We start from the raw sequence: 27592 nt of genomic DNA on the forward strand, positions 1-27592 counted from the left end.
ATACAGTGACGGGCAAGAATGGGATAAAGGGACAGAATGACGCTTATGACACAGCTGCAGGTGCGTTCTCACGTCACAGCCCTGAATGTAGCCCCAGGGGTGGAGGCCGGTCTGTGTCACAAGGTTTGGCTCCAGATCCTCCCTCCAGAGTCAGAAGACGCTCGGCACAGACCTCTGGGACCGTGAGTGGAGACAGTCAGCATGATGCCTCAAACCTTACGCCTCTCTCTGCTCCTCTCCATCGTTGGCATCTCATGTTCTACGGATCCTATACAAGGTAAGTGTCATTTATGTGCGATCGTCTACTGTCCTTTTTTCACCCCATTTTGGCCCCTGTCGTTTTAAGAAAGGGCCTGAGCTATATGGAGTACAGAGGTCGCAGGTGCATCGGACACCAGCATTAAGATGGCACACAGGGGGCGCTGTTATAGATTTTGCAATTGAGGCCTAAAGGTCCGCCTCTGCTTTAACGGTATAGCCCAGGTCGTATATTTCAGAGTACGCTGCGTATAACGCCCCGTCCATGGCGGTGTTGTTGGGGCTTGTGTCTATAGTAGGGTTAGCAGATCTTCATGTCGTAGAACAGCTTGCCCCACTGACTATAGTGCAAGTCTGGTTAGGTCCACTACTAGTAAGTGCAACTAATCAGCGAGTTACTGACTTAAAGGGGTACTCCGGTTTTAATCATTACAGTTATTTATTTACAGAATAGGATGTTGAACAATATAACAATATACATTATTTTAAAAAAAAAAAGTTCGGCTCATTTTAGTCCTGTAAAATAGGACCGCTAGATAGGACTAATCATGGCGTCAGTCAGTTGCGTAACTAGAGTGTTATGGGCCCGAGTGCAAACTTTGGATTGGGGGCCCAGGTAAATGGCGCACACCCACCTGGCCGTCCAGATGATGTAATGTGATTCTTCAGACCAGACCGCCTTCTTCCATTGCTTCATGGTCCAGTTCTGTTGCTCACCCGGCCATTGTTGGCGGTGGACAGGGGTCCGTATGTGCGCGGTGACCGGTCTGCAGCTACATACCCTCTTACATAGCCAGCTGTGATGCCCTGTGTTTCCTGACACCTTTCTATCAGGAACGTTGTCAGCCATTTCTGCTGCATTAGCTCTTTTCTGAGATTGGACCAGACGGGCTAGTCAGCACTTCCCTCGCCCCGCACTCAACAATGAGCCTTGGGAGCCATGATCCTGTCACCAGTTGTCTTTTCTTGGACCACTTTTGGTAGGTGCTAGCCACTACGTACTAGGAACCCTGGCGTTTATGCAATAGAAGTAGCCCATGCGACTGCTATGGGGCCTGGAAGGAACTTGTTCTTCTCTCCCCCACTTGAAAACACAGCAATTTCACACAGCGGCCACTAGAGGGAGCTCAAAGCAAAAAAGACTATTACAGCTTCCATGGTAGTTATATGGTAGAGCTCCCTCTAGTGGTGGCTGCAGGCAGCTAGCTTTGTGATAGAACAGAAGCAGGAGATTTATCAATGTATTTTGCCAGTTTTCTGGTGTGTGTGAATACATTGAGAAATATTGTGTTCAGAATGAGCGCCATATATTTGAAGCACACAAAATTCGGATAAAGTGGGTGAGGCCAAAGGCAAATTTTTGATTACAATTTATATTTAAATTAAAATTTCTTCCACTTGATTTAAAAAATAAAATAAAATGCAAATTCATCAGAATTCTGTGGCATTGCACATGTTCTGCATTGTGTGGGAGTAACTGATGCACGTACACTGAGAAACTGGGTGCAGGGGGCCCATGCTAAGTATTACATGGGGCCCTATGAGATCTGTGTGCGCCCCTGGCCCTGACCCAGCTGTCCAGCCAGATGCTTACATTTGCTCATGTTTCCTGCTTCCAACACGTCAGTAGTAAACAGTGGTGGATTACAATAGGGACATTCGAGTCGGCTGCCCCGGGCCCAGCACCGCTGGGGGGCCCAACGCCGACCCGAACGCCCACATACTGCGGCGGGGCACGGGAGCGCATAGCTCCCTGTCCCGTCGCCGATCACCGCCATAGGCTTCAGGCCAAGTAGGCCTGAAGCCTATGCTGTAGTGAAATCCCGGAGCAGGCGGGCGTGATGACGCCATCGCGCGCCTGTGCCGGGACGCAGCACTGTGCACGCCTGCCTCATCCCGCCTTCCTCTGAGAGCAAGCGCCTGGCCCTGGACATAGGCGAGTATTTAGCTTTTTAATTTTTTTTTATTTTTTATTTTTTTATTTCATGTGCCTACTTTGGGGGACATGTGGGGGGGGGGACACACTAGGACATCTTAGTGAAGAGACATAGAGTACATCGGGGGCAGAATGTGGGGCCAAATTATTATGGGAGGGACTACTATGTGGGGGCACTATATGGGGCAGAGTGGGGACAAATTACTATGTGGGGGCAGTGTGGGGGAAATTGCTATGTGGGGACAATGTGGGGGGAAATTGCTATGTGGGGACAGTGTGGGGTAATTGCTATGTGGGGACAGTGTGGGGTAATTGCTATGTGGGGACAGTGTGGGGTAATTGCTATGTGGGGACAGTGTGGGGTAATTGCTATGTGGGGACAGTGTGGGGGCAAATTACTATGGGAGGGACTACTATGTGGGGGCAAATTACTATATGGGGGCAGTGTGGGGGAAATTGCTATGTGGGGACATTGTGGGGGAAATTGCTATGTGGGGACAGTGTGGGGTAATTGCTATGTGGGGACAGTGTGGGGTAATTGCTATGTGGGGACAGTGTGGGGTAATTGCTATGTGGGGACAGTGTGGGGTAATTGCTATGTGGGGACAGTGTGGGGTAATTGCTATGTGGGGACATTGTGGGGGAAATTGCTATGTGGGGACAGTGTGGGGAAATTGCTATGTGGGGACAGTGTGGGGAAATTGCTATGTGGGGACAGTGTGGGGGAAATTGCTATGTGGGGACAGTGTGGGGGAAATTGCTATGTGGGGACAGTGTGGGGGAAATTGCTATGTGGGGACAGTGTGGGGGAAATTGCTATGTGGGGACAGTGTGGGGGAAATTGCTATGTGGGGACAGTGTGGGGGAAATTGCTATGTGGGGACAGTGTGGGGAAATTGCTATGTAGGGGAAATTACTGTGTGGGGACAAATTACTATATGGGGGCAGTTTGGGGTAAATTACTGTGTGGGGACAAATTACTATGGGGGGATTACTACGTGGGGGCAGTGTGGTGGAAATTACTATATGGGGGACGTTGCTATTGGGGAGGCACTGTAGGGGGCAATTCTATTATTTCTGGGGACACTATACAGGGATTATTGCCTGGAGCACAATAGAGGGTGTTATTACTGGGGGCACTCTAGGGGACATTATAGCTGCTGTGGACACTATAGGGACATTTGGGGTAATTTATCAAACTGGTGTAAAGTAGAACTGGCTTAGTTGCCCATAGCAACCAATCAGATTCCACCTTTCATATTTGACAGCTCCTTTGGAAATCCAGTTCTACTTTACACCAGTTTGATAAATGACTCTAATTATGTCTATTAGGCTACATGCACACGACCGTATGTGTTTTGCGGTCCGCAAATTCCGGATCCGCAAAAAAAAAAAAATGGATGACGTTCCGTATGGCATCCGTTTTTTTTTTGCGGATCCATTGTAATAATGCCTATCCTTGTCCGCAAACTAGAAAAAAATAGGACATGCACTATTTATTTTGCAGAGCAACAGAACGGACATACTGATGCGGACAGCACACGGTGTGCTGTCCGCGTTTTTTGCGGACCCATTGAAATGAATGGGTCCGCATCCTATCCGCTAAAAAAACTGATCGGAAACGGAAACAAAATACGGTCGTGTGCATGAGGCCTTAGGGTCACTATTTTTTCAGCAGTATAGTACCTGGGACATTGGGGAGCACAACGGGCACAGAATTGGGGGTGGCAGCAGGATGACACTGTGGGGACACCAGCATGAGGAGGTTGATGGAAAAATTTAGAAATCTAACATGTCTGTGTTACAAACTGTAGAGACGAAATGTGGCTAAAAGAATTTGCCATGGCGGTCTGGGTCAAATGGAGGAGAAGAGGAAAGAGAAGGTCTACATGACAGGAGAGGTCACTGGATGTAAGAGGTATGTGGTGCTGTATTCTCCTCCATGTCTTTTTTATTATAATTATATGTATTTTAAATTTGGCGACCAAATTTTTCAATTTAGGACTCAATTTTGGTCCGCAGCCTCTTCATTCGCTCTGGTAGGCAGGTTAGTGGAGGCAATGGACCAGGTTTTAAATCAATCTTTAGTGTTTATTCACACTCATAATATAACAGAACAGTCCCTTTTCAGGCTTGAAAAAACAAAATAACATTCACCTGGTATCCTGGGTGTCAGTTCACACCCAGCAGAATGCTCAGCCTCAGAAAGTCCACTTGCAGGCTGTAAGGCGGCCTGCTCGCCTGACACACGGCCTTCAGACCTCAGCGCAGAGCTTCACTGTGAAGTGGAGGATAATCCACACAGCTGAGACTGCTGGCTGGGTTTTTATATCCCAGCCAAAACCCGGCCTGGAGTGTAGGGAGCAGCCACCCACCCTGCACTTTGGCTGCTCCCAGTAAGAGCTGGCCCGGATCGGCTCTACAGCCATACTAACTAACAAATAGTGTCAGTCAGCACTAACTGCTGCTGACACTTAAAATGACCGGCTCTTACCTCACCGAGGCCAGGAATCTCGGTGACACAAACCTTCCGTCAATGACGTACCCTTGCGCCTTCCTACAGGTGCTAAAGAGCCTCTTGACCAAAATAAAAAAACGTACAAGTGCTCATGATGCACAGAGCCATATCCATTTGGTGGTCTGTGTCGGACAAGTATAGGACATGCTCTTTGTGCAGAACGGACATACGGATGCAGAAAGCACATGGATCATCCATATGTCCGTTCCTCATAAAGATAGAATATGTCTGCACCATGAACCCATTGAAGACAATAAACCTGCAAGTAAAATACAGGCTGCTTCCGTATTTTGCAGATCCGCGATTTGCAGACCGCAAAATATATACGATCGTGTGCATGAGGCCTTAGTATTCTGAATATTTTACTTGTTACAGCAGCTGTTTGTGCTCCAGAGCTGTTGTTCCTTAACTGGGAAAAGAAGGTGCAAAATAGTCAGCCATTTTGATTTATGGAGCTGATCGCCCACTAAAAGGCTCTCTCTCACTTACCTGTCTCATCCACGCTTTACTCATACAGCCCAATATTTCACTTCTCCTGCGGAGGCGCTGCAGGGAAATTGAACGCTTGCAGGTGACAGCAGGGATTATAAAAAGTGGACATCCCCTTTTAAGTAATATCTGTTTATGTATCAGATTAATTTATTAGGGTCTTCTTTTTTCTCTACCAGTTATTTCGGGGGTCTTTATGCCAAATAATCTCACCGTGGATTATGACGGAGCCAAAGTTGCCTGCGCCATGCAGTTCAGCAGACTGGCGACACTGGAGAATATCACCTTTGCATTTACAAATGGCTATGAGTTCTGCAAGTAAGTATGGCAGACGCTGTGATATAGCCCGCAAAATATTGAAACCCAAATTTGCGCAATAAAAAAAAATATATATATAAAAATTTGGGATAATTTTGACCGTTCCTTTTCTATTCCTCCTGGAATTGTATAAATAAACTATAATGAGAATAGCGGGGAAGGTCTTGTAGGGCCACTTATAGCGATGCGTTGTTTTGTTCACCCAGATGGGGCTGGATCGAGGAGAAGCGCGTGGTCATGCTGCGTCTGACGCCATTTGAAGCTTGTTCTGACTACAACCTCGGGATCTTGATGAGAGACTGTCCAAATATCAGATCCGCATTCTGTGTGAATGGCTCCTCAGGTGAGTTCGCACCTGCAGACATCTCATTTGGCAGGCCTGCCCATCAGAGATCTGTCACCTCTCCTATCCGTGTCATGAACCGGGTCCGAACCCCCAATGCCAATTTCTTAACCTAACCCCTTCCCTTCAGCCGTACTGTTAAAGACATACTTGGAAAACATTACATACAGAGCTACAAAACATACAGGGTAGAAGAAGGGTATGAAACTACGATGGGGAACAGTCGGAGATGCTATCTACTTGACCCTCTAATACCATGGAGAGGAATATTTGGGTGCTTGGCCCTTATTCCAGGTGCCCCCTAGCAGCGTCACGGACTGCTTCTGTGATACACGTACCCAGGGCCCCCCTAATATCTGACCACATTGTTCAGCAATGCAGGGGTGTTCCTGGTTCATGGAGGACCTCAAAACAAGTTGAGAATGGGGCCTTGAGCAGAACATCCTGCCAAGGATAGGAGCGAGATCAGCAGGGTTGGCGCCCCCTTGCCCAAGGACCACTAGGGACTGTAATAGTGGTGCGGTGTGCCTAGATCACGGATCAGCAACCTCCGGCACTCCAGCTGTTCTGAAACTACAACTCCCAGCATGCTCCATTCACTTCTTTGGGAGGTACAAGAACAACCAAGCAAGTGCTGTAGCGCGCCGATGGTTGCTGACCCCTGGTCTATAAAGTAGGCAAGACTTTACATATGTCTACCAGGAGGTAATAATGAGCTAGTCACACATAGCAGAGCAGGTCATGTATGACGTACTGATGAAGTACTGCCATTCTGTGCTCTCAGGGGCTGTGCTCCAGCTTCCTATACCGCTACGTCTTTTCCCATCATATGAAAACGCCAGCAATACCTGCGAAGGGAAAGGATTGACTATAGCCACAAAGGAGCAAATAGAAATGAATGCAAGCACCATAGCAGACCAAAGGTAAGATCTACCGATCTCTGTATTATTATTCAGATCAGTTCATCCTGATCTCCCTGATTCATGACTGCCAGTGAGGATCACACTCCCCTATGGGCACTAAAAATGGCTGCCGGTAGTGTTTGCCAACCAGTGCTCGCTTGTTATGTAAGTGTGTGAGTGTAACGTCAAAACATCTGGAAAAGTTTAAGAGGTTTGAAAACTTTTTCAAGGCCTTAGGGTACTCCTCCCCCAGCCTCTTCCTTTGCCTGCCCTCCTATTCCCTTGTATCATCCCTAGGTCCGGCCGAGATGCAATGCCCATTTTGGGTACGGCATCAATTGAACTAGTGCGCATGCGCCAGCCGGCGAAGCCGTGCGCAGGCGCGGGATCTCGGCCGGACCTAGGTGACAGACTCCCTTTAAGAACCCCTGCCGATCAGCTTTTGAGAAGACAGTGGTGCTCGCAGTAGCGCCGCAGACTTCTCTCAGCTTTTCCTAGGCCAGTGACGTCACGTTCATCGGTCACATGACCTAGGAGCAGCTCAGCCCGATAGAAGTGAATGGGACTGAGCTGCGATACCAAGCACAGCCGCTATACAATGTACTGCGGCTGCGCTGTGCTTGGTGAGCGGAGGAAGGCCGTGGCGCTACTGTGAGTGCCGATGCCTTCTCAAACAGCTGATCAGGGGACCCCCACTGATCAGATACTGATGAACTATCCAGAGGATAGATCATCAGTATTAAAATCCTGGAAAAACCCTTTTAAACCTTACAAACTATGTCACTTTATTATTATATTACTATATTGAGTCACAGAAGCTAAAAGAAGGGAAATCGCATCATAGGAAGGACCGCATGTGATATACAAAGACACTGTCGGGTTATACCCGCTCACCTTAAGGCCTCGTTCACACGGGCGTCACGGTTTTGGGCCGGATAAGATGCGGGTGCGTCGCGGGAAAACATTTTAATGCGTTTTGCACGCGCGTGAGAAAAATCAGCATGTTTGGTACCCAAACACGAACTTCTTCACAGAAGTTCAGGTTTGGGTTAGGTGTTGTGTAGATTGTATTATTTTCCCTTATAACATGGTTATAAGGTGGCAGGAATCGCATTTGAACACAGATTTGGACATCTCGCCTGCTCCCCTTCCCATTTGAAAAACAACGACTTAGTTCAAATGTGGCAGCTTCTAGAATGGCTGCCAAGTTGGACATCACCGCTCACCAATTTGCCCCCTTCCCCTAAGGCGTCTTGCACATGACCGTATGGCTTTTTCAGTATTTTGCGGTCTGTTTTTAATGGATCCGTTGTTCAGTTTTTTGTTTCCGTTTCCGCTCCGTAGTTCCGCAAAAAAAATCTCTGTATGGTTTCCGTATGCGATACGTTGTTTGCGGATCGCAAACAGAAACATAACATTTTTAATCATTAATGTAATGTACAGTAATGTGTTTTAACAGTATACACATGGGCAAAGTGGGCATGGATCCGCAAAAAACGGATGACATACGGATGTATTCCGTATGCATTCCGTATTTTTTGCGGACCCATTGACTTGAATGGAGCCACAGATCGTTAATTGCGGGCAATAATAGGATAAGTTGTATCTTTCAGCGGAACATATATACGGAAACGGAATGCATACGTTTTTTTTGCGGAACTATTGAATTGAATGGTTCCGCATACGGACGGCAAATGGAACCCGCAAAATCAGAACGGAAATGGAAACAAAAAACATTTGTGTGCAAGAGGCCTAAGCAGCATGCCACACACAGGGCGGCATAACCAACCATATTCAGCTGTCTCCATACTTTTGGAACACCCTGAATAATGTTACAATATTGTTATAATGATATCACTATATTACTATGTTGTGGTTACTATATTACTACAATACTATGTAATGGTTACTATATTACTATCTTGTGGTTACTATATTACTATATCACTATATTACTATGTTGTGGTTACTATATTACTATATCACTATATTACTATGTTGTGGTTACTATATTACTACAATACTATGTAATGGTTACTATATTACTATCTTGTGGTTACTATATTACTATATCACTATATTACTATGTTATGGTTACTATATCACTATATCACTATATTACTATGTTGTGGTTACTATATTACTACAATACTATGTAATGGTTACTATATTACTATCTTGTGGTTACTAAATTACTATATCACTATATTACTATGTTATGGTTACTATATCACTATATTACTATGTTATGGTTACTATATTACTATCTTGTGGTTACTATATTACTATATCACTATATTACTATGTTGTGGTTACTATATTACTACAATACTATGTAATGGTTACTATATTACTATCTTGTGGTTACTATATTACTATATCACTATATTACTATGTTATGGTTACTATATTACTATGTTGTGGTTACTATATTACTATATCACTATATTACTATGTTATGGTTACTATATTGCTATATCACTATATTACTATGTTGTGGTTACTATATTACTATATCACTATATTACTATGTTGTGGTTACTATATTACTATATCACTATATTACTATGTTGTGGTTACTATATTACTATATCACTATATTACTATGTTATGGTTACTATATTACTATGTTGTGGTTACTATATTACTATGTTATGGTTACTATATTGCTATATTACTATCTTGTGGTTACTATATTACTATATCACTATATTACTATGTTATAGTTACTATATTGCTATATTACTATCTTGTGGTTACTATATTACTATGTTGTGGTTACTATATTACTATATCGCTATATTACTATGTTATGGTTACTATATTACTATATCACTATATTACTATGTTGTGGTTACTATATTACTATATTGCTATATTACTATCTTGTGGTTACTATATTACTATATCACTATATTACTATGTTATAGTTACTATACTGCTATATTACTATCTTGTGGTTACTATATTACTATATCACTATATTACTATGTTATGGTTACTATATTACTATGTTGTGGTTACTATATTACTATATCACTATATTACTATGTTATAGTTACTATATTGCTATATTACTATCTTGTGGTTACTATATTACTATGTTGTGGTTACTATATTACTATATCGCTATATTACTATGTTATGGTTACTATATTACTATATCACTATATTACTATGTTGTGGTTACTATATTACTATATTGCTATATTACTATCTTGTGGTTACTATATTACTATATCACTATGTTATAGTTACTATATTGCTATATTACTATCTTGTGGTTACTATATTACTATGTTGTGGTTACTATATTACTATATCGCTATATTACTATCTTGTGGTTACTATATTACTATATCACTATATTACTATGTTATAGTTACTATATTGCTATATTACTATCTTGTGGTTACTATATTACTATCTTGTGGTTACTATATTACTATATCGCTATATTACTATGTTGTGGTTACTATATTACTACAATACTATGTAATGGTTACTATATTACTATCTTGTGGTTACTATATTACTATATCACTATATTACTATGTTGTGGTTACTATATTACTATATCACTATATTACTATGTTGTGGTTACTATATTACTACAATACTATGTAATGGTTACTATATTACTATCTTGTGGTTACTATATTACTATATCACTATATTACTATGTTATGGTTACTATATCACTATATCACTATATTACTATGTTGTGGTTACTATATTACTACAATACTATGTAATGGTTACTATATTACTATCTTGTGGTTACTATATTACTATATCACTATATTACTATGTTATGGTTACTATATCACTATATTACTATGTTATAGTTACTATATTACTATCTTGTGGTTACTATATTACTATATCACTATATTACTATGTTGTGGTTACTATATTACTACAATACTATGTAATGGTTACTATATTACTATCTTGTGGTTACTATATTACTATATCACTATATTACTATGTTATGGTTACTATATTACTATGTTGTGGTTACTATATTACTATATCACTATATTACTATGTTATGGTTACTATATTGCTATATCACTATATTACTATGTTGTGGTTACTATATTACTATATCACTATATTACTATGTTGTGGTTACTATATTACTATATCACTATATTACTATGTTGTGGTTACTATATTACTATATCACTGTATTACTATGTTATGGTTACTATATTACTATGTTGTGGTTACTATATTACTATGTTATGGTTACTATATTGCTATATTACTATCTTGTGGTTACTATATTACTATATCACTATATTACTATGTTATAGTTACTATATTGCTATATTACTATGTTGTGGTTACTATATTACTATGTTGTGGTTACTATATTACTATATCGCTATATTACTATGTTATGGTTACTATATTACTATATCACTATATTACTATGTTGTGGTTACTATATTACTATATTGCTATATTACTATCTTGTGGTTACTATATTACTATATCACTATATTACTATGTTATAGTTACTATACTGCTATATTACTATCTTGTGGTTACTATATTACTATATCACTATATTACTATGTTATGGTTACTATATTACTATGTTGTGGTTACTATATTACTATATCACTATATTACTATGTTATAGTTACTATATTGCTATATTACTATCTTGTGGTTACTATATTACTATGTTGTGGTTACTATATTACTATATCGCTATATTACTATGTTATGGTTACTATATTACTATATCACTATATTACTATGTTGTGGTTACTATATTACTATATTGCTATATTACTATCTTGTGGTTACTATATTACTATATCACTATATTACTATGTTATAGTTACTATATTGCTATATTACTATGTTGTGGTTACTATATTACTATGTTGTGGTTACTATATTACTATATCGCTATATTACTATCTTGTGGTTACTATATTACTATATCACTATATTACTATGTTATAGTTACTATATTGCTATATTACTATCTTGTGGTTACTATATTACTATCTTGTGGTTACTATATTACTATATCGCTATATTACTATGTTGTGGTTACTATATTACTATATCACTATATTACTATGTTGTGGTTACTATATTACTATATCACTATATTACTATGTTGTGGTTACTATATTACTATATTACTATGTTGTGGTTACTATATTACTATATCACTATATTACTATGTTGTGGTACTATATTACTATATCACTATATTACTATGTTATGGTTACTATATTACTACAATACTATGTAATGGTTACTATATTACTATATTACTATGTTGTGGTTACTATATTACTATATCACTATATTACTATCTTGTGGTTACTATATTACTATATCACTATATTACTATGTTATGGTTACTATATTACTATAATACTATGTAATGGTTACTATATTACTATGTTGTGGTTACTATATTACTATATCACTATATTACTATGTTGTGGTTACTATATTACTATGTTGTGGTTACTATATTACTATATCACTATATTACTATGTTGTGGTTACTATATTACTATATCACTATATTACTATGTTATGGTTACTATATTACTATGTTGTGGTTACTATATTACTATGTTGTGGTTACTATATTACTGTATCGCTATATTACTATGTTGTGGTTACTATATTACTATATCACTATGTTGTCGTTACTATAGTGCTATATCACTATATTACTATGTTATGGTTACTATATTACTATATTACTATCTTGTGGTTACTATATTACTATATCGCTATATTATTACTATCTTGTGGATACTATATTACTATATCGCTATATTACTATGTTATGGTTACTATATTACTATATCGCTATATTACTATGTTATGGTTACTATATTACTATATCACTATATTACTATGTTGTAGTTACTATATTACTATATTACTATGTTGTGGTTACTATATCACTATATTACTATGTTGTGGTTACTATATTACTATATCACTATATCACTATATTACTATGTTGTAGTTACTATATTACTATATCACTATATTACTATGTTGTGGTTACTATATTACTATATCACTATATTACTATGTTATGGTTACTATATTACTATGTTGTGGTTACTATATCACTATATTACTATGTTGTGGTTACTATATTACTATATCACTATATTACTATGTTGTGGTTACTATATTACTATATCACTATATTACTATGTTGTAGTTACTATATTACTATATTACTATGTTGTGGTTACTATATTACTATATCACTATATTACTATGTTATGGTTACTATATCACTATATTACTATGTTGTGGTTACTATATTACTATATCACTATATTACTATGTTGTAGTTACTATATTACTATATTACTATGTTGTGGTTACTATATTACTATATCACTATATTACTATGTTATGGTTACTATATCACTATATTACTATGTTATGGTTACTATATTACTATGTTGTGGTTACTATATTACTATATCACTATATTACTATGTTGTGGTTACTATATCACTATATTACTATGTTGTGGTTACTATATTACTATATCACTATATTACTATATCACTATATTACTATATTATGGTTACTATATCACTATATTACTATGTTATGGGTACTATATTACTATCTTGTGGTTACTATATTACTATATCGCTATATTATTACTATCTTGTGGATACTATATCGCTATATTACTATGTTATGGTTACTATATTACTATATCGCTATATTACTATGTTATGGTTACTATATTACTATATCACTATATTACTATGTTGTAGTTACTATATTACTATATTACTATGTTGTGGTTACTATATTACTATATCACTATATTACTATGTTGTGGTTACTATATTACTATATTACTATGTTGTGGTTACTATATTACTGTATCGCTATATTACTATGTTGTGGTTACTATATTACTATATCACTATATTACTATGTTGTCGTTACTATATTGCTATATCACTATATTACTATGTTATGGTTACTATATTACTATCTTGTGATTACTATATTGCTATATTACTATGTTGTGGTTAATATATTACTATATCACTATATTACTATGTTGTGGTTACTATATTACTATATCACTATATTACTATGTTGTCGTTACTATATTGCTATATCACTATATTACTATGTTATGGTTACTATATTACTATATTACTATCTTGTGGTTACTATATTACTATATCACTATATTACTATGTTGTGGTTACTATATCACTATATTACTATGTTGTGGTTACTATATTACTATATCACTATATTACTATGTTATGGTTACTATATCACTATATTACTATGTTATGGGTACTATATTACTATCTTGTGGTTACTATATTACTATATCGCTATATTATTACTATCTTGTGGATACTATATTACTATATCGCTATATTACTATGTTATGGTTACTATATTACTATATCGCTATATTACTATGTTATGGTTACTATATTACTATATCACTATATTACTATGTTGTGGTTACTATATTACTATATCACTATATTACTATGTTGTGGTTACTATATTACTATATCACTATATTACTATGTTGTAGTTACTATATTACTATATTACTATGTTGTGGTTACTATATTACTATATCACTATATTACTATGTTGTGGTTACTATATTACTATATCACTATATTACTATGTTATGGTTACTATATTACTATGTTGTGGTTACTATATTACTATATCACTATATTACTATGTTGTGGTTACTATATTACTATATCACTATATTACTATGTTGTGGTTACTATATTACTATATCACTATATTAATATGTTGTGGTTACTATATTACTATATTACTATGTTGTGGTTACTATATTACTATATCACTATGTTGTGGTTACTATATTACTATATCACTATATTACTATGTTGTGGTTACTATATTACTATATCACTATATTACTATGTTATGGTTACTATATTACTATGTTGTGGTTACTATATTACTATATTACTATGTTGTGGTTACTATATTACTGTATCGCTATATTACTATGTTGTGGTTACTATATCACTATATTACTATGTTGTCGTTACTATATTGCTATATCACTATATTACTATGTTATGGTTACTATATTACTATATTACTATCTTGTGATTACTATATTACTATATCGCTATATTACTATATCACTATATTACTATCTTGTGGTTACTATATTACTATATCGCTATATTATTACTATCTTGTGGATACTATATTACTATATCGCTATATTACTATGTTATGGTTACTATATTACTATATCGCTATATTACTATGTTATGGTTACTATATTACTATATCACTATATTACTATGTTGTAGTTACTATATTACTATATTACTATGTTGTGGTTACTATATTACTATATCACTATGTTGTGGTTACTATATTACTATGTTGTGGTTACTATATTACTATATCACTATATTACTATGTTGTCATTACTATATTGCTATATCACTATATTACTATGTTATGGTTACTATATTACTATATTACTATCTTGTGGTTACTATATTACTATATCACTATATTACTATGTTATGGTTACTATATCACTATGTTATGGGTACTATATTACTATCTTGTGGTTACTATATTACTATATCGCTATATTATTACTATCTTGTGGATACTATATTACTATATCGCTATATTACTATGTTATGGTTACTATATTACTATATCGCTATATTACTATGTTATGGTTACTATATTACTATCTTGTGGTTACTATATTACTATATCGCTATATTATTACTATCTTGTGGTTACTATATTACTATATCGCTATATTACTATGTTGTGGTTACTATATTACTATATCACTATATTACTATGCTATGGTTACTATATTACTATCTTGTGGTTACTATATTACTATATCGCTATATTACTATGTTATGGTTACTATATTACTATATCGCTATATTACTATGTTGTGGTTACTATAGTACTATATCACTATGTTATGGTTACTATAGTACTAAATCACTATATTACTATGTTGTCGTTACTATATTGCTATATCACTATATTACTATGTTATGGTTACTATATTACTATATTACTATCTTGTGGTTACTATATTACTATATCACTATATTACTATGTTATGGTTACTATATCACTATGTTATGGGTACTATATTACTATCTTGTGGTTACTATATTACTATATCGCTAGATTATTACTATCTTGTGGATACTATATTACTATATCGCTATATTACTATGTTATGGTTACTATATTACTATCTTGTGGTTACTATATTACTATATCGCTATATTATTACTATCTTGTGGTTACTATATTACTATATCGCTATATTACTATGTTGTGGTTACTATATTACTATATCACTATATTACTATGCTATGGTTACTATATTACTATCTTGTGGTTACTATATTACTATATCGCTATATTACTATGTTATGGTTACTATATTACTATATCGCTATATTACTATGTTGTGGTTACTATAGTACTATATCACTATATTACTATGTTATGGTTACTATAGTACTATATCACTATATTACTATGTTATGGTTACTATATTACTATGTTGTGGTTACTATATTACTATGTTGTGGTTACTATATTACTGTATCGCTATATTACTATGTTGTGGTTACTATATTACTATATCACTATATTACTATGTTGTCGTTACTATATTGCTATATCACTATATTACTATGTTATGGTTACTATATTACTATATTACTATCTTGTGATTACTATATTACTATATCGCTATATTACTATATCACTATATTACTATCTTGTGGTTACTATATTACTATATCGCTATATTATTACTATCTTGTGGATACTATATTACTATATCGCTATATTACTATGTTATGGTTACTATATTACTATATCGCTATATTACTATGTTATGGTTACTATATTACTATATCACTATATTACTATGTTGTAGTTACTATATTACTATATTACTATGTTGTGGTTACTATATTACTATATCACTATGTTGTGGTTACTATATTACTATGTTGTGGTTACTATATTACTATATCACTATATTACTATGTTGTCATTACTATATTGCTATATCACTATATTACTATGTTATGGTTACTATATTACTATATTACTATCTTGTGGTTACTATATTACTATATCACTATATTACTATGTTATGGTTACTATATCACTATGTTATGGGTACTATATTACTATCTTGTGGTTACTATATTACTATATCGCTATATTATTACTATCTTGTGGATACTATATTACTATATCGCTATATTACTATGTTATGGTTACTATATTACTATCTTGTGGTTACTATATTACTATATCGCTATATTATTACTATCTTGTGGTTACTATATTACTATATCGCTATATTACTATGTTGTGGTTACTATATTACTATATCACTATATTACTATGCTATGGTTACTATATTACTATCTTGTGGTTACTATATTACTATATCGCTATATTACTATGTTATGGTTACTATATTACTATATCGCTATATTACTATGTTGTGGTTACTATAGTACTATATCACTATGTTATGGTTACTATAGTACTAAATCACTATATTACTATGTTGTCGTTACTATATTGCTATATCACTATATTACTATGTTATGGTTACTATATTACTATATTACTATCTTGTGGTTACTATATTACTATATCACTATATTACTATGTTATGGTTACTATATCACTATGTTATGGGTACTATATTACTATCTTGTGGTTACTATATTACTATATCGCTAGATTATTACTATCTTGTGGATACTATATTACTATATCGCTATATTACTATGTTATGGTTACTATATTACTATCTTGTGGTTACTATATTATTATATCGCTATATTATTACTATCTTGTGGTTTCTATATTACTATATCGCTATATTACTATGTTGTGGTTACTATATTACTATATCGCTATATTACTATGTTATGGTTACTATATTACTATATCGCTATATTACTATGTTGTGGTTACTATAGTACTATATCACTATATTACTATGTTATGGTTACTATAGTACTATATCACTATATTACTATGTTGTCGTTACTATATTGCTATATCACTATATTACTATGTTATGGTTACTATATTACTATATTACTATCTTGTGGTTACTATATTACTATATCACTATATTACTATGTTATGGTTACTATATCACTATGTTATGGGTACTATATTACTATCTTGTGGTTACTATATTACTATATCGCTAGATTATTACTATCTTGTGGATACTATATTACTATATTGCTATATTACTATGTTATGGTTACTATATTACTATATCGCTATATTACTATGTTATGGTTACTATATTACTATCTTGTGGTTACTATATTACTATATCGCTATATTATTACTATCTTGTGGTTACTATATTACTATATCGCTATATTACTATGTTGTGGTTACTATATTACTATATCACTATATTACTATGCTATGGTTACTATATTACTATCTTGTGGTTACTATATTACTATATCGCTATATTACTATGTTGTGGTTACTATATTACTATGTTGTGGTTACTATAGTACTATATCACTATATTACTATGTTATGGTTACTATAGTACTATATCACTATATTACTATGTTGTGGTTACTATATTACTATATTACTATGTTATGGTTACTATATTACTATATCACTATATTACTATGTTGTGGTTACTATATTACTATGTTATGGTTACTATATTACTATATCACTATATTACTATGTTGTGGTTACTTTATTACTATATTACTATGTTGTGGTTACTATATTACTATGCCATAAATCTACATGTGTCTTGTTATTTTAGGTGTAGTAACACTGTGCTATATACAATGTGTGATTATGTATCAAATAGTAAAATGCATGTTATCACCCGTGTTTTTGCTCCCATCAGTCTCGCATGGTATAACTGGGGAGTTGGACAGATTAACAATGGCACCTTTGAACAGGATACCTGTAATGATACGTTAAGCCAAGCTTCTGCCTTCTGTTATAACCCGGCCTGTAAGTATCTTCCAGACATAGAAGAGCTCTGGAAATCATTCAGTCTTAGGACGTCCTCACACGCGGCAGATTTCGTGGCAGAAAATTCTGCAACTGAAAATCAGTTCCATTCATTTGAATGAGGCAGCAAGCGCATGGATTTCTGCAAGCTCCATTGAGGTGAATGGAACTGATTTTCAGTCTCTGAATTTTCTGCCACAAAATCTGCCGCATGTGAAGGTACCCTTAAAAACCCCTTTAAGGGTAGCGATATGCCCCCATTGTCCATGATGAGAAAACCCAGTCTCATCATGGACAATGGGGGCATATCGCTAGAATATGCCCCCATTGTCTTATAGGTGCGGGTCCCACCTATATTGAGAACGGAGCCCCGCAAGGTGGTGGCTGGAGGACTCCGGTCTGGCCACCACCAAGCCGGCTCCCCATAGAAGTGAATGGGAGCGTACCGCGCATGCACGGCCCCCGCGCTCCCATTCATTTCTATGGGGCAGACGAAAATAGCCGAGCCAGCCCCATGGAAAATGAATGGAGGGCCCTCCTTTACTTGCGGGGCCCCGTTCTTCCTCATGCACATGACTGTATTTTTGGTTTGTGTCCGATCTGCATCTTTCCACAAAGACCTATTCATCCGTGTGGCTGGGCCTCAAATTATAGAGCCTGTCCTATTCTAGTCTGTTTTGCGGACAAGAATAGGCTTCTTGACGGCAGGTCCCGTGAAAATTGCGGGATGCACATGGACTGCATACGTATTTTGTGGATCCGCAATTTGTGGACTGCAAGACGAATGCAGTCAGGGGCAGAATGCCTTAGGGTATATGCACGTGAAGTGTATTACATGTGGATTTTAGTGCAGAAAATCCTCAGCGTTAGGCCTCATGCACACGACCGTTGTTTTGGTCCGCATCCGAGCTGCAGTTTTTGCGGCTCGGATGCGGACCCATTCACTTTAATGGCCCCCAAAAGATGCAGACAGCACTCCGTGTGCTGTCCGCATTCGTTGCTCCGTTCTGTGGCCCGGCAAAAAAAATATAACCTGTCCTATTCTTGTCCGTTTTGCGGACAAGAATAGGCAGTTATATCAATGGCTGTCCGCGCCGTTCCACAAATTGCAGAATGCACACGTACACCATCCGTGTTTTGCAATTAAGGCTCATGCACGTGGCCGTTGCAGTTTTTGCCGTCCGCAATTGCAGATCTGCAAAATACGGATACCGGCCGTGTGTGTCCTGCATTTTGCGGAATAGAAGGTCCTGCCCAGTGGCGTAACTAAAGTTCTATGGGCCCCAGGGCAAACTTTGGATCGGATGCTGAGATGCGGATAAAAAGAATACGTTTGTGTGCATGAGCCCTTAGACAGCCCCGGTAGGTGAGATTTTCATAGTCTCATGTAAACGGTGCAGAAACTTTCCCCAGGGAAACTGATCTGCGGTGAGGATTTAAAAAAATCTGCAGTGTGTCAATTGTTTGTGCGGATTTTCAGCGCAGATCTCATCCTTTGCAAGTACAAGGTGATATCTGGGGGGCAAATCTGCAAGTACAAGGTGAGATCTGGGGGGCAAATCTGCAAGTACAAGGTGAGATCTGGGGGGCAAATCTGCAAGTACAAGGTGAGATCTGGGGGGCAAATCTGCAAGTACAAGGTGAGATCTGGGGGGCAAATCTGCAAGTACAAGGTGAGATCTGGGGGGCAAATCTGCAAGTACAAGGTGAGATCTGGGGGGCAAATCTGCAAGTACAAGGTGAGATCTGGGGGGCAAATCTGCATCAAAATCCACAAGTAGCACAAGCAGATTTTGGAGCCGATTTGGTTCGGAAATGCAGCGAACTCTGCATGAAAATACACTTGGAAGATGCGCATAAACTACACGACTGTGTGCATGTAACCTAAGTGTATCTCGGGGGGGGGGTTCTCTCTGTCTTGATAGAAGAGTCCGTTAACTGACGACACGTGTAGTACTTAGCGCATCATGTAACTTTTGTATTTTATTTCATTCTCTTATAGTGTCTGATGTCCTTTTAGTAAAGGATACCCAAAGTAAGTCCCTATTGTTAACCCTTTTGGTACCATTTCTTTGTGACTAGTCCTGGATTTTGCATATACGTACTTCGCTTGACCGCTTTTTTTAAACTGATTTTGAGCTTTCTCCCGTGTCTTCTGCATCCATATACAGTACATATCCCCTTGACTAGATTAACTCTTCGCTGCCTGTTTCTTGTTATTCTACAGCCTGGAAGATAATCTCTATCGGTTCCATCATTGCCTTTATTTTTTTGATTTTATTGATGGCCGCTGTATTCATGAGAGGGTGAGTAGCAGAAAATCTCCGTCATGCACCCTCCAGTATTAGGGTATTATGCTGCAATTTTGGCCTCAATATGTGTCATGCACCCATGTATCACTGTGTTGCACGCAGGGCCCGTGCAAGGATTTTTGCCAACACAAGCGAAGCTACATTTTGGCACCCCCTTCCCCCGCAGCTCACCTGGCCCTGGTCCCGTCTGCAGCAGCTGGCTTCTCCTCTGTGTGGTTCTGGTATCTTCGCTCTGCTTCAGACAATCGCTAGTTTGAGGACCGTATTTTTCGCCCTATAAGACGCACCTAGGTTTTAGAGTAGTATAATAAGAAAAATATATTTTCCATTACACCTCAGGTCAGACCAGCAATCAGACCCCCAATGCCTCAGATCAGCCCCCCATGTCAGCCATCAGCCCCCATTCATCAGCCCCCCATGTCAGCCATCAGCCCCCCATGTCAGCCATCAGCCCCCCATGTCACATTTCTCCCCCTCTATGTCACATTTCACCCCCTCCATGTCAAATCCCCTATGTCACATCAGCCCTCACATTTCTCCCCCCTCCATCCATGTTGTCACATTTCTGTCCCCCTCCATCCATGTTGTCACATTTCTCTCCCTCCATCCATGTTGTCACATTTCTCCCCCCCTCCATCATGTTGTCACATTTCTCTCCCCCTCCATCCATGTTGTCACATTTCTCGCCCTCCATCATATCCATTTCACCCCCACCCCATGCCACACACATTTCTCCCCCTCCATCCATGTTGTCACATTTCTCCCCCTCCATCCATGTTGTCACATTTCTCTCCCCCTCCATCCATGTTGTCACATTTCTGTCCCCCTCCATCCATGTTGTCACATTTCTCCCCCTCCATCCATGTTGTCACATTTCTCTCCCCCTCCATCCATGTTGTCACATTTCTCCCCCTCCATCCATGTTGTCACATTTCTCCCCCTCCATCCATGTTGTCACATTTCTCTCCCCCTCCATCCATGTTGTCACATTTCTCCCCCTCCATCCATGTTGTCACATTTCTCTCCCCCTCCATCCATGTTGTCACATTTCTCTCCCCCTCCATCCATGTTGTCACATTTCTCCCCCCTCCATCCATGTTGTCACATTTCTCCCCCTCCATCCATGTTGTCACATTTCTCCCCCTCCATCATATCCATTTCACCCCCACCCCATGCCACACACATTTCTCCCCCTCCATCCATGTTGTCACATTTCTCCCCCTCCATCCATGTTGTCACATTTCTCTCCCCCTCCATCCATGTTGTCACATTTCTCCCCCTCCATCCATGTTGTCACATTTCTCGCCCTCCATCATATCCATTTCACCCCCACCCCATGCCACACACATTTCTCCCCCTCCATCCATGTTGTCACATTTCTCCCCCCTCCATCCATATTGTCACATTTCTCCCCCCTCCATCCATGTTGTCACATTTCTCCCCCCTCCATCCATGTTGTCACATTTCTCCCCCTCCATCCATGTTGTCACATTTCTCTCCCCCTCCATCCATATTGTCACATTTCTCCCCCCTCCATCCATATTGTCACATTTCTCCCCCCTCCATCCATATTGTCACATTTCTCCCCCCTCCATCCATGTTGTCACATTTCTCCCCCCTCCATCCATGTTGTCACATTTCTCCCCCCTCCATCCATGTTGTCACATTTCTCCCCCCTCCATCCATGTTGTCACATTTCTCCCCCCTCCATCCATGTTGTCACATTTCTCCCCCCTCCATCCATGTTGTCACATTTCTCTCCCCCCTCCATCCATGTTGTCACATTTCTCTCCCCCCTCCATCCATGTTGTCACATTTCTCTCCCCCCTCCATCCATGTTGTTACATTTCTCTCCCCCCTCCATCCATGTTGTCACATTTCTCTCCCCCCTCCATCCATGTTGTCACATTTCTCCCCCTCCATCTATGTTGTCACATTTCTCCCCCTCCATCCATGTTGTCACATTTCTCCCCCTCCATCATATCCATTTCACCCCCACCCCATGCCACACACATTTCTCCCTGCGGGCCGCACAGACAGACTACTCAGAGACATTTGACCACACAGTTACTCACCACCAACAGCTGCTCCTCCAGTCTCCAGACCTCCGCTCCCCAGTCTACACCAGTTGCTGCTGCCTGCCGCCCCCGCCGCAGCGCCGCTCGGCAGTCACACCCCCCGGACCCTGTGACTGTCTGTGTTGCCGATGCCGTGCTGTTGCTGAGCCTGCGTGCCGCTCTGTGAGGAGGTGAGGGTCGGGGCCACACGGCACACCTGCAGGCTGGGGTGGGCAGCTGGGCCCGGCGGGGCAAGTCCGCAAGTTATGTATTTAAAAAATATATATAAATTTCCGTCTCTGCGCCCTCAAGCAGCCGCTTGGTCGGCTTTATTATAGAGCCGGCCCTGGTTGCACGGCCAGGGGTGCACCTAGCCTTTCTGCAGCCTGAGACAAAAACTGAAATGACACCCCCCCCCCATGCCAATTTCCTAACCTAATCCCTTTGCCACAATGAAAGCGCTTATTGCCCATGGCCCTTCCGCTGCCCCCTCTTGCCCCTACCTGGTGCTGCCTGAGGCGATCGCCTCACCTGGCCTCATTGGTGGTGCACTCCTGTGCATGGCAGCCATAGAAATGAATGGGGTCATAGGGGTAACCCCTGAATCACAAAAAATCCATTATTTCTATGGCTGCCCTGACACTGCGTGTTTAGTAGCCATAAGATCCAGAAAGCCATGACTGTGTCGTGTGCATTGCTAATGGCGCAGCACGGAATCTGTAATCATTGTTTGCCTTCCCATTGCATTTAGGCTGAAATGGCTGATAACAGGGAACAATAGGTCGTTTTCGCCTGCACAGCAAATAGAACTCAGATTTTAGAATATTTTTTTATAAGCAGATATATCACAAACGGCATGTGTCCTCCGGAGGATGCAATGATGCCAGTGGTTGCCCCTAAGTTGTGCTTCGTAATGCGGTTACTTGAAAAAGGACCCGTCCCCTCTCCTGACGTGTCTGTTTTAGTAACTACTTGTATTCCCCATGTAAGTTCTGGAGCATCTGTTCTTATGGCTCAATGTTGTGCCATTCCTTTATTATTCCTGCTAGAAGTTATGAATGAATTGCTAGCGGTTTGCAGTGTAGGTCCAGCTGGGTGTTACCAGTTATCCAATCAGCACTTGCAGTGTCAGACTGTGCAGGGACACACCCAAACTGGTAACACCCTGCTGGACCTTCACTGCAAATTGCTAGTAATTGATTCATAACTTCTAGAAGGAATAATAGAGGAATGGCACAACATTTGATGCTCCACAATTGTTATTTCATGGGGAGTGCAAGTAGTTACTGAAACAGACATGTCAGGAGAGTGGACGGGTCCTCTATAATGGGAGTCATCAGCCAGAAACTTGCTGATAAATCAGACACAATGCCTTGTGGGGCTTATAAAAAAGAGAGCGAATGGGGGGCCGGAGGGGATGAGATTGGGTTGAAAGGTGCCTAGACAGCCCTAAGATATAAGTACTATCACGGCCCTAGCGTCCTATTTACGGAGCACCCGTTCTGATAAGAACGACCCCGTCCGGAACCTGGCCCTTTCGCTACTTGGCCCTATTGTGCCCTAGTGTAGCTAGTCCCTACACGCATGTTTCGTTTTTCGGAACTCATCAGGGGAATTTAGGCACACACAGGGGGGCAATATGATATGGTGACGTAACGTGTTGATATCTTTAGTTAGTCAACACATACATCACTATAGTTATGATAATGACACAATTGATACTTCAAAGTGGCAGCCTACTATCGGGGCTCCACTCCTGTATCAGGGCTGGGTACTTGCCTAATGATGTAGAGACAAGATGGAAGGGGTCGCTTGATGATGGCCCGATCCCTCGTGTGGAGCTCAGCGGCGTGTCCAGAGGCTGTGATGAAGGCTTCATCACAGCCTCTGGACACGCCGCTGAGCTCCACACGAGGGATCGGGCCATCATCAAGCGACCCCTTCCATCTTGTCTCTACATCATTAGGCAAGTACCCAGCCCTGATACAGGAGTGGAGCCCCGATAGTAGGCTGCCACTTTGAAGTATCAATTGTGTCATTATCATAACTATAGTGATGTATGTGTTGACTAACTAAAGATATCAACACGTTACGTCACCATATCATATTGCCCCCCTGTGTGTGCCTAAATTCCCCTGATGAGTTCCGAAAAACGAAACATGCGTGTAGGGACTAGCTACACTAGGGCACAATAGGGCCAAGTAGCGAAAGGGCCAGGTTCCGGACGGGGTCGTTCTTATCAGAACGGGTGCTCCGTAAATAGGACGCTAGGGCCGTGATAGTACTTATATCTTAGGGCTGTCTAGGCACCTTTCAACCCAATCTCATCCCCTCCGGCCCCCCATTCGCTCTCTTTTTTCCACAGCATACCTGCTTGCGCTGGTCATAGGATTGTAATTATTCCTTTAACTTGGCGATCCGTTGCTTCATTCTTGAGCAGCTAAGTCCAAGCCACTCAGGGTGCCCTTATTTCAGTTTGCTCCTCTGACAGCCCCTCCCTATCCTTCTTAATTCCTGCATAGTCATCTCACCTGGCCCTGTCAATCAAGAAGGAGAGGGAGGGGCTGATACAGGGGGAAGGAGAAGCAAGGATGCACAAACTGACCTGGACCCGCCCTCGGTGCACTTAACATATGGATTAAAATAACCTTTTCTCTAGAATGAAGCAAAGGATCGCTAAGTGAAAGGCCTTATTACGGTACATTCAGCAGGCACTGCTGACCCACTCCCTATAAATAAGCTAAGCTGCATTACCAGACACGGCTCAAAGGTGGCGCTGTTTCTGGGGGAAAGAAAAAAGTTATTCAGATAGTTCTGTTTTTTTTTTCTACTGGATCTATAGGAATAAATTCATATGCTGCATGGGAGAGACGCACACTCACGCACCAGAGACCGAGCAAGCTCCTGTACCCACCTGGAATACCACCAGCGTTTACCGGCGCGTTAGTCATGCGAACAGGGGTGCAATGTATGACAGCGCCATTATCAGAGAGAAGCGTCCCTCTGTGATCCGACCGGAAATGAGCCATTTCAAGACCCACTACAGTAACATGGCTTTCGACACCACCGGGGAAGTTTGAGGACAACGTGTGGGATGATGGTGAAGAATTAGGGTTGGGTATTTAACCTGCCTTCAAACATGACCTCTCGATAAAAACCTCTGCGACCAACGCACAGTAGGTCTGTGCATTATGGGTGCAAATATATATCGATCACTCACAAAAGACATATGGTTCAGGACTGACGACAAAGTAGGGACCATTCCTCCATTTAATAAATAAATGATTATATTACTATTGTATTGATTGGAAGGTGTTGTATATAAGATGGCCTGTAGGTGTCACTGTTTGGACTGCAATATTACACTCATTGTGGAAAAGTAGCGAGTGCCTTTACATTCATATAATCTGCATTATTGGGGTCATTTGGTCTTCATACCCCTTGCACTGGCGCATGTTGCGCCTAAGTTATGTAGAGGTGCCAGTCTCAACATACTGTAGGCGCATCCACCGCCTGCCTAAATCTACACCAGCTACCTTGCTGGTGTAGATTTAGATCATTTTCGAAGCCTAAGGGCTCATGCACACGAACGTTTTCTGCGTTCCGTATACGGGGCGTATTTTGATTCCGTAAACGGTCCGTATATACGGAACCATTCATTTCAATGGGTCCGCAAAAGATGCGGACAGCACTCTGTGTGCTGTCCGCCTCCGTTGCTCCGTTCCGTGGCCCCGCAAAAATTATGAGGCATGTCCTATTCTTGTCCGTTTTGCGGACAAGAATAGGCATTTCTATAATGGGTCTCCTGTTTCGTTCCACAAATTGTGGAAGGCACACGGGCGGCATCTGTTTTTTGTGGTTCCGCAATTTGCAGATCGCAAAAAACAGCAGAGCTCTAAAACAGGCGTAGAAAATGATAAATGAGATACACGTCCCCTCTCCTGAGAGGTCTGTTTTAGTAACTACTGGCATTCCCCATGTAAAAACAATTCTGGAGCATCTATTGTCATGACTCTATGTTGTGCCATTCTTCTATTATCCCTACTAGAACTTATAAATTAATTGCCAGCAGTTTGCAGTGAAGGTTCAGCTGGGTGTAAGCAGTTTGCGGTGTGTCCCTGCACAGTCTGACACTATCCACCCAGTGCTGCCAGTGTCAGACTGCGCGGGACGCACTCCTACCTGGTAACACCCAGCTGGACCTTCATTGCAAACTGCTAGCAATTCATTCATAAACTACTAGCAGGAATAATAGAGGAATGGCACAACATAGAGTCATAAGAATAGATGATTTGGAATTGGTATTACATGGGGAATGTAGAAAGGTTAGGAGTCATCATTAAGCCTCATG

At 39.3% G+C, this 27592-nt stretch overlaps 1 protein-coding gene across 1 annotated transcript; it reads left to right on the forward strand.

Moving 5' to 3' along the window:
• Positions 1-26431, forward strand: LOC120980691. Its single transcript, XM_040409942.1, has 8 exons — positions 1-277; positions 5381-5519; positions 5726-5862; positions 6647-6785; positions 18763-18872; positions 20875-20907; positions 21100-21178; positions 26084-26431. Exons 1-8 carry the CDS (start codon positions 202-204, stop codon positions 26319-26321), a joined length of 951 nt encoding a protein of 316 aa, XP_040265876.1. The 5' UTR covers positions 1-201; the 3' UTR covers positions 26322-26431.
• The last annotated feature ends 1161 nt before the right edge of the window (positions 26432-27592 follow it).

Source organism: Bufo bufo, chromosome 10 (assembly GCF_905171765.1).
Source record: "Bufo bufo chromosome 10, aBufBuf1.1, whole genome shotgun sequence".
In the NCBI taxonomy this organism is placed as follows: Eukaryota; Metazoa; Chordata; class Amphibia; order Anura; family Bufonidae; genus Bufo; species Bufo bufo.

Bases quoted from the DNA above. Each gene is read 5' to 3' on its own strand.
- LOC120980691 (XM_040409942.1), top strand. From the start codon at position 202: ATGATGCCTCAAACCTTACGCCTCTCTCTGCTCCTCTCCATCGTTGGC. The intron at 5,863-6,646 runs GTGAGTTCGCAC...CTGTGCTCTCAG, and splicing joins CTGTGTGAATGGCTCCTCAG to GGGCTGTGCTCCAGCTTCCT. The intron at 20,908-21,099 runs GTAAGTCCCTAT...GTTATTCTACAG, and splicing joins TTTAGTAAAGGATACCCAAA to CCTGGAAGATAATCTCTATC.